The sequence below is a fragment of the Montipora capricornis genome, chromosome 13, assembly GCF_036669925.1.
Source record: "Montipora capricornis isolate CH-2021 chromosome 13, ASM3666992v2, whole genome shotgun sequence".
NCBI lineage: Eukaryota > Metazoa > Cnidaria > Anthozoa > Scleractinia > Acroporidae > Montipora > Montipora capricornis.
The window spans coordinates 44,713,834-44,723,833 of NC_090895.1; the positions used below are offsets into that span (position 1 = coordinate 44,713,834).

At 40.6% G+C, this 10,000-nt stretch overlaps 1 protein-coding gene across 2 annotated transcripts in view; it reads left to right on the forward strand.

Moving 5' to 3' along the window:
• LOC138029985 (NLR family CARD domain-containing protein 4-like) overlaps positions 1–6,709 on the forward strand; it is a 26,180-nt gene extending 19,471 nt beyond the window's left edge. The window contains exons 6-8 of one of the 2 annotated variants that reach the window (XM_068877826.1): positions 2,502–2,555; positions 3,376–5,280; positions 5,543–6,709. In XM_068877826.1, coding sequence (XP_068733927.1) covers positions 2,502–2,555; positions 3,376–5,280; positions 5,543–5,568 — 1,985 coding nt within the window. In that variant the 3' untranslated portion in view covers positions 5,569–6,709. Of the gene's footprint in view, positions 1–2,501; positions 2,556–3,375 lie in introns of both variants that reach the window. The other variant, XM_068877825.1, reaches the window with a different exon arrangement.
• The last annotated feature ends 3,291 nt before the right edge of the window (positions 6,710–10,000 follow it).

Genomic DNA, 10,000 nt, shown 5'->3' on the forward strand with positions numbered 1-10,000 from the left:
TTTGGTGATTGATGTAGCTATCCCTGCTGAAAGAAACACATCTTTCGAATTGGTGGGAAGCTCGTTAAATCAGTGTGATCAGAGTCTTATCAAAAAGGGCTTGGAAGTATGTGTCTAAAGAATCCCTGGAAACATTAACATCAAGGATGTACAGAAGATCAGTTTACCAGGAAAACGTTGATGACAATGAGGTGATGATGATGATGATGCACTTGGTAGACAAGCAAAATATCTCTTAGGTGTAAAATATGTTGAAAAACTGATTAGACTATCAGCCACATTGTGTCAGGATGCAAGATGATGATTTGCTGGAAATTTTGTAGAAATCTGGGGTGTGACAGGCATTATTATTATTATTATTAGTATTATTATTATTATTATTATTATTATTATTATTGTTCTTGTTGTTGTTATGTCTCACACCATTGATAGATATAGGTGGACTTGTTGCCCCAGAGCATCAAGCTATAGCTTATAAAGAGCTCATTACAGCTACGTCATGTGTTGAAGTTTGTGTCGCTGAAATTCGCGTTTGGATGTCTCGTAACTATTTGAAACTGAATGATGAACTAACATTTCTAATATTATGGTGGGCGAAGAGGGTATAACCCCAACTGCTTCATGTCGTAATATTGGTGTTTTGTTAGATGACACCCTCACCTTTGAGACTCATATCACATCTGTCTGCAAGACTTCATTCGGGCACTTGAGGAACATCTGGAGGATTTGCACTTACCTGGACAAATCATCATTGAAAATTCTGATCCATGCCTTCTTTACAAACAAACTGGACTATTGTAACTCTCTCTTAACTGGTCTCCCTAAATACCTAATTAAGCATCTCCAATGAATCAGTGCAAAATGCAGCTGCACGTCTGGTTAGTGGGTCAAATACCAGAAAAAGATCAATTATATGTCAAAGTTGGTAGAAACAATGTTCATTATGTTAAAGTGCTAAAATTGTGGGTAAGACTTTGAAGTATTTTCCGTTTCAATGTTAATAGTGAGTTTATGTTCTATGAACAGTGGATGATGAAGACTTCTCAAGACTCGACTTTGGATTTCTTTTGATTTCTTTCAAAGAACTTTTTTTCCAAAATTTGAGCTGGTAAATGCAGGGTGCGGCTTATTTGCGGGTTTTTACGGTATATATATTAAATAATCCTTAAAAGCCATATTGTGTGTACGCTTCTCTCATCTATCTAGTACCTTCAGCGCTCTGTCGTGCCTTGAGAGATACTTGCTGGGGGCCAGCGCACTACATCCTGACAAGATATGGGCCATACTCTGTGGGACCTTGCCACACAATCTGCACCTCACCTCACCTTCCGTGCTTGTGTGGGTCTTCTGACTCGTGTATACTTGCATTGGTAAGAGCTGCTCGCGTAGCTGAATTTTACACTACCACCTGATTGTAATCGGACAAGGGGCTTGTCCAGATCACTGACAATCGTCTGAGATACTCTTTTGCTGCACACTCCAGGACCAACTTATCCTGCATAACACTCTCAAGTACTCCCAGGAACTTGTGCTGCTCAGCAGCATCAAGACAGGGTATTCTAGTCGACTCATCAACTTTCCCGCACGAGACACCACTCACTTGTATCCCCCTTTTCACATGGGCCACCGCACACTCCTTTGGGTTCCACTGAAGCCCCACATCCTCCATAGACGACTTGACTATCTTCATAACTCATTGGAGCTTACCGTACTCTCTGATGCAGCGAAGATCCTGAGATCATCAATATACAAGAGACCGGTAACCTGGCTGTTGATGGGCTGGGTTCAAGCATACAGCCTTGGGCACAATACATCCTCCTGTGGCAACCCTTTGTTGACCTTAATCCTCTCGGAGGTCTCTCTCCCTTGCCTTGTGATCGCCACCACCTTTTCCAACTCTTGCACAGTTTGGCAATGACTTCACACAGCCATATGGGAAACCTGTGTAACGTCATCACCCCATTCAGCCAACTATGATCGTATCAGAATCGTATGCTTTTTTACATCAATCCAGGCCACACTAATATTCCGCCTCCTCCTGTGACAATCCAGCACAACTTTTTCTCCTTTTTTATCAGAAAAAAAATTGAATTTTTGATTCAGTCTTTTATTTAAAATTCTTGCGAGCACCGCTATCTCAAAGATTGTGATGTGAAACAGTTGCCTTATGGTTCTGATACAAAGGGCTTTTGTATAATAACGTTTGGGCAACTGTAAAATGTCACAGTTATTAAAGATGGCCAGGAAATTTTAACAGAAGAGGCAATACTGAAATTTATTTATTTCGGATTCGACTTTTCTTTAATGTTCAGGAAAATTTGATTGTATCACGGACATCTTTTCCTGAGGTTTAATGTTAATTTTGTTGGAGTGGAAATTCCTTTTAGGTAATTGAGTCAATTATTCCTACTGAGTTACTGTGAGTTGCTGGTTTTGTTGGCTTTGCTTTCCTCGTTTGTATCTTTTTTTCCTCATTTCGTTTTCTTTTTTCAATAATAAAGAGATGCTGAAGACACAAGGAGTGCACACTCAGGACAAACTAAAAGAGATCCAGGGTACGTTGAGAAGAGTCTTAAGCTCTGCTTGAGAATAAAATTGTGTAGGCCTTGCTGGTAAAAGACACAAACTTGTATGTTAAAAGCAAAGGCGAGAAGTAACCCACTTCCTTTATTACCTGATGATGATGATTATGATGATAAACATGATACCTTTGACACGGGTTTTTGATGTGAATAGTTAAAATACAACTGACAATGAGTACCTGAAGGTCATAAGAGATGACTTGATGTTCAGATAATATGCCATTTTGCAATTATAGTGAAGGGGGTGGTCCAATGTCAACCCCTGTAAATGTAAATGTATGAAGAATTTTCTGACTTTTTTCCAAGCATAAGTCAACCACCTAAGTTTACATCGTTATTTGACTTTATAACTGCGTGATGCAGTTCTAGTCAAGAGACCCACATTTAACCCTTGCTCACCATAGTGTACAGTAGCTCAGTGGTTAGAGCATCCGACTAGATCACGAAGATCCCATCTGGAACTCCGATTTTTTCCGAGTTTCCAATGGATGCAATTTCAAGTCCAAGTCACCATCGAGAAAAGAAACATTTCTTCAATATACCAACTCTTTCACCATTAGCTGTGCAATAATAATAATAATGATGATGATGATTTTTCCGGTGATAGTAATAGTGACAAAAAAAAAGAGAGAATGAAGCAGTGACGATGAAGATGAAGTTTCAATGAAAGAACAGGCATCTAAACCTTCTGTTATACTTCCCAAAAGAGACAAGGACTTCGTTCAGCATGTTGAACGAAACGTTGGCCGAAATGATCATTTCTCTTTTTTTTTACTTTTTTTCTCATGATCAGAGTCTTTCAGTGAGGACATTTGCCGAGCAAAGCTCCAAGAACATTACAAAAGAACATCCAAAGTGCGAACGTCTTCTTGGTCCAGGTTGTCTCTTGTAGACATTGATCAAGCGTACACCCGACTGAGTGTAATACAAAGGGAAACCACCTTAGCTGGGTCAAAACAGTCTGAAATGGCTCACTACAGTGACCTCTTCAGTCCAATCGGTAACGGAAATAACCCAAAGAGGATTCTTGTGCAGGGAGAGACAGGAATTGGTAAAAGCACTTTTGCGAAGAGGCTGGCGATGGACTGGGCTCTCCTTGGTAACACTCAGACTGAAGATAAACGAGCAGCTGTTCTGGGGAGGTTCAAGCTTGTTGTTTTCGTTAACCTCAAGGAAGTGTCCAAATGTCAAAACCTCAAAGATGTCATTTATAACTCAAGACTTTTTGCCCGTGAAGACAAATGGTTAGTAGAAGGTCTTCTGAATTATATCACCAACCATCAAAATGAAGTTCTTCTCTTGCTGGATGGCTATGATGAGTATCACGGTGGACAAGAATCTCAAATCGTTGACATATTCAGTGGAAAAGAATTGAGAGACTGCTGTGTGTTGATAACAAGTCGAATGTCCAAAGCTGATGAGCTCCAAGAATTCCAAGACCTGCTAGCAGAAATAACAGGATTCAGTGAGGAGGACAAACTGACGTATATAACTCGACAGCTTGGTGACAAAAAAAATGCCAGATATTTGTATGATCACTTGAAAAAAAACAAACTGAAAGATCTTGCAAAAGTTCCCTTACTTTTGCTGTTCTTTTGCATGCTATGGAAAAAGGAACAGTCAGATGGCTTTTGGAAAAGCAAAACGAGCTTATATTCAAAGATTGTCCAGCACGTTTTAAGCCACAACCAAGGAAAGAACACCCCTGCTCGCTTTAGCACAACAGAGGATAATTCAGAGATCCTCAATCAAATCGGTAAGCTGGCCTTAGAGTGTCTTTTAAACGATGACCACATCTTCCCGTATGGTAAACTTTCTTCTGAAGTCCTGAGTGAAGAAAGTGTTGCCATTGGTTTACTTCAAGTAACTGAGTGTACAGAAAGCTTGCAACCAACGGAGATGGTCTCTTTCTTTCATAAGAGCATACAAGAATTCTGCGCAGCTTGGTACGTGACTCACAAATGTATACCTGGTGGAAATCTCGGTGTGATTGAAGAGCACACTCAAACCTTGAAAAGCTGTCGCGAGTTAGAGAACGTTTTTGGATTCATATGTGGACTTAGTGACGAAGGAGCAGCAAAAGTGTTTGACCATTTGAAGTCAGTGAGTACAAACGATCCATCACTTGATATATCAGAAGCGATACCAGGTGGAGACCACAAATACAAGCCTCTAGATGACGCTGTTGAGAGGCACGCGCACTTCAGTGATTTGGTTTTTTATTGCTTTAAAGATGTACAGTCAAAACAAAACCTTGCAAAATTTTGCGTTGATTGCTTTGGCGGGATTACAATTCTCAGAGAACCACCTCCTTATCTTTCGTTACTGTTTTCCGGTGTGAAATCCTGGACTTTTATTTTTGGTCCTTTTGAAGACTTGAAAGAAAAAAACGTTGTTTCAACTCTTTACAATGTGGTAAAAACACTGAACTTCCTTGATACCACAATAAAGATAACTGAGAGTTCTGAAAATGTTCCCCTCGGAGTATTTTTGAGAAAATTCTTCGAGTTTCAATGTGATCAATGTGGTTTTTCATCAATCCTTCATATCCACGACGGTGATGTCAGTGTTTATTTCAGAGACTTGCGATTGTGTTGTGCTGCCCATGCCAGACTATTCACTGAGAGTGCACAGGCTGCTGCTTTACCGTGTCCGTTGGAAAATTTTGTTCCAGGAAAGACGTCTCTTAAGTTCTTAAGTACGTTTCAGTGTTATCATAGTTCTACAATGGAAGCCGGTGATCTTGGTGCTGTAATCAAAAATTGCACCCATTTAATGGGTATCTTCGTTTATCTTATGGGAGACAGTGACATTGTTTGCAATTTTTTGCAACAGCTCCCAAACCCTAGAAAGTGTGATTTAAAATTGGTTGGTCTGTTTATTTCAAAAGGAGCTGAAGAACTCGCTGAATTGTTGCTACGTTTTGAAAACATCACCAAACTTAATATTTCCTTTGATAGGTGCTGTGCTGAGGAAGCAAGCATGAGGCTGGTTTCTAGTATCACGCACAAAAGTCTCATTTCCCTGGCGCTATCTGAAATCCACCTGACTCCCGCAGTTGCCGCAGCGCTCGGTCTTTCGCTCGCGAGATTGTCATCCTTACAAAATCTCCTTTTAGTTGGCACAGATGATACCAGTTTAAATGTTGAAGACATGTTGGCCCTTTTTGGCGGAGTAGACAAAGACATGCCATTGAGAACGTTGACGTTCAGCAATGTCAGTGTTAGCGGGAATCTCAGTCCACTGACCAGAAAGCTTTGCTTTTTTCCGCATTTGACATGGTTATGCCTTGAACACTTGTATTTAAATGAAAATGACCTGCAAGATTTGGAAACGTCCGCTAGTTATATCCCAAACCTGTATATCCTGAGCCTGTGCGGTAACGCATTGGATCATTTGCAAAAACCCCTCACCTCATTCTTAATGAAACTTTGTGAAATCAAGCTTTTTTATTGCAGGGGTTGCAAATTGTCACGAGAAACTGTACGAATTCTTAAAAAAGCACTTCCCCATTTGTACATTTATTCGTTTACCCCATGAATGACTAACTGGCCAATGCATTGACCTCGTTCCGAATGCTGTGCTACAAGCAAGCAAAGTTTTGACGATTTGAATTGAGATGATAATAATTGGTTTTCTTGCCTTGTTACTGTCAAGAGGACCTCATTAGTTTTATCAGTACTTAAATTCCGGGTATTTCAGCCGGCTCAAGTGTCTGACCCGGCAAAACATTGAGCGGGTAAAAACATTCCAAACAGCAATTTTTTTCATCAACCGACTTGGTATTTCAAGCAATGGTTATGTGTGTGTTTTCCTTGATTTGCTACATGTTTCTAAACATCATTCAGTGAACTGAACGCTTTACGACAGGGTTAGTGTTCGGCACAACACAACTGCCCCAAAAGAAACTTAAACAATGTGGAAATTTTGTACTCCATTTTATTTAAAATGTACAGCCAGACAAAGACCGATTTTAGGCAGCTTAAATACTTAATAGAAATTAATGGAAAATTGAATGTTGATATGGCGGTACTGTAACCACATAATTAAACAGGCTGGGTCTTTGATAATATAACCTTCACGTGATTATTCAAATATTAAACTGCTCTTGTCGAGAGCAAAAACCATAACTGAATATTTGGAGTCTGGCAAACCATCACCTGAAAAATTTCACTCGATAACTCGGTTATCATTATAATCAACATTATGCATTCAGTGTTAGTCTTCTAATCGACTATTGCCTGCAAATACAAATATTGGTGCTCGGCAAAGTCTACCCCAACCTTGAAAAATATGCTCTTAGACTAAAGTGTTCAATTATCGGCTCACCTCCAATTTGCTTCAGCTCGTGCAACCAAATTTGAGCTTGCCAGCTGTTGATTATCGCCGCCATTTGGGTTCTTTGGCGTAGATGAAGATTTTGATTCGATTTTATTGATTGCGTTTTGTAAAATGCCCCGCAACTCCTGCATGTTTATGGCGCACCAAAACAGCGCCAGCTGCCCAACATGTGCTTTGAACTCAAACCCAGTCTCTAGCTGCCTCTCGACTCACGACGAGTCGATCTCACATGTCAACGAGACGAACTCAGAACTTGACGAGTCGAAGGCAGAGTGATGTATCATGAAGCGGTTTCACGAGTCGACGAGACGAATTCGATGGCGACGAGTGGAACGCAGCAACGTAAGACGAGACGATCTGGAGAGTCGACGGGAAGAACTCGTCGGCGACGAGACGAAAGGGATCAACTTACGACGAGACGATCTGGAGAGTCGACGAGACGAACTGGGAGGTCAACGCGACGAACTCGGTACACGACGAGACAAACCGGAATAACGACTCGACGAGTCGAAAGACGAATATAGTCTCGGATCTGACTTCATAGCTTCCTTCTTGCGCCCTCTAAGGATGACTTAACGAGGGGGTGACTAGTAGGGCAATCTACAATCCCGGCCAGACTATGACCCCACATAACGCCGTAAAGAACTGACTCTATAGAAGATATCCCTGTGTTATTGCTAACTGAAATTACAGTAAGCTCGCTAATAAAGAGCGCAAAATGCAGAGGCTTTGCTGGAATAACTTGAACGCCAATCTTAGAAGCCGCCCACTGACGCCACTTCAGCCAGCCAGATCTGTATTTCTGCACGGTGGAAGCAGCCCTGGACTCCAACTGTAAATCGAGAAGGTTTGGAACAAGCCTACGCAAAGATGGATCGACCAGAGAGTTTGCTTCACGCCAAATCCCCGATTGTATAACGTCTACAAGAAATAAAATAAAATAAAAGGAAGCAAGAAAAAGGTAGAATAACATAAAATAGGGGATACACAATACAAACAGAAAATCAAATGCCATAAAAATGACAAAACGGAAGCCGAACCTCGGTTCAAGACAAACTGCCAAATCAGGCAAAACACAATAAAATAGGAAAAATGGCAGAAAAACAATTGGCCCATATCACTCAATGTCCAAACTAAAGATTTTGCCCGTCGAACCTCTCATTCAGTGCGAGGCTGGACGGGCAAAGACAATGCAAAGATAAAGCCTTTATTCCGCACGGACTACAAAATGGCCGCCGAGTGATAAAGGTGAATTTAGCCCAAAATACGTATGGTCAAAACGGAGACGCCAAATCAGGCAAAAGGTGTAAAACAAAAGGAGGTCAAAACACTGACCAAAATGATGCTGCCAAATCAGGCAAAACACAACATGGCATAAGTAATCACAATACCAAAGTGAGACTAAACCGATAATTTCATCTGCAAATGGTTAGACTTTCAAGTCTTCTCATATAAGAACTATAAACAATAGGCCCCGTCTTACAAATGTCTTCTATGTTCATAAGTTCCCTGTCGGACGGTAAAGAACCCAAGCACTATTCGAGAATAGTAGGGGATACTATCAAAATCACTAGAGTGGCAAATCTGCCGTTAGAATTTTTTAATGCGGGTTCCAAAAATCTTATCACGTGATCCGCAAAAGAAGTCGTCACATGACATAAAAAAGTTGTCACGTGGTTCGTGTGAAAGCGCGTTGGCGGTCATGGCATTCAACAAGAAACACTTTTTTTGGATCACGTGGCATTATTTTTCGGATCACATGACAATTTGTTTAAGATCACGTGTTTAGAATCGAACCGCTTCGGATTCAAATTCCCAACGGCAGTTTTACCACTCTACTGGTTTTAATAGTAAAGTCCCCGGTGTTGTGGCTGTCCTGTTCTCTCTAGCAGAAGTGGCCGGATTGGCGGTTATGTCTCTAAAAAGGCTTGTGGCTGTTTCTGCTTAGGTGGCCTCATACACCACAAGTCAAAAAGGGACTTTGCCGATTGCTGGAACATGTAGATGTAGATGTCACCAATCAACATTCCAGTTTGGAATAGTAAAAGTAAAAGTGTACTTCAGAAAATAAGTTACCGTTTTTCGGTTTATTTGTTTATTTTTTTCGCTCGCACGTCTTAAAGGAAACCTCCACTAAAACAAGAATACAACTTCAAAATTTTAACATAATGTTTACAATCAAAATTGTTCAAACGTTTTCTAATGGAATCGTTTGTATCCGAAATAAATGAATTTCAAAAACGCTTGTTTTGGTTTTCAAATTTCCTGGGCGCCGCCATCTTGAATAATTGTGACGTGTTATGGTTGTATTTGCACAAAGAGCTTTTGTTTTAAAACAATAGGGCAACCATGACACGTCACTATTATTCAAGATGGCGGCGCCCCGGAAATTTAAAAACCAAAACAAGCGTTTTTGAAATTTATTTATTTCGGATGCAAACGATTCCATTGGAAAACGTTCGAACAATTTTGGTTGAGAGCATTATGTTAACTATTTTAAAGATATATTCCTGTTTTAGTGGAGGTTCCCTTTAAGTGCATAAAGTCCGTAAAGATCCAAGTATTTTGGGGTTAGGGAAGAACCTTCAGTGATCAATGGGAGATACAGCATCGCATCACGGAAATAATAGTTTCACTGAAATGACAATGTAATCCTACCTTTAATACTCGAGTTCCGAATGACGACAGGAGAAGCGGCGGGTGTAAAACACAGGTCACAGCCTGCAGGTCAGGTCAGGTCAGGTCAGGGCAATAGGAAGAATACTTTTCTGCCAACGAAATTGACTATGTTCACCATACCAGAATGGGGGCGCGGGGTATTTACGGAAAAAAAATACTAGTTATTTACTCTTTGCACTGTATCATGCTTCGGGTAACTGAACATCCATCGTTTTAATGGAAATACCCCCCCCCCCCCCTCCCCAAATGACCTGTATGATGGGAAGGGTGAAAAAAGCGAATAACGACGAGAAATATAAATTAAATAAATAAAATAAATTGGCAGTACCCATAAGTCCTGTCATCACGCGATTTATCTTGTGAGCACATGGGTAAAAGCCACAGAAATGGAGAATAAG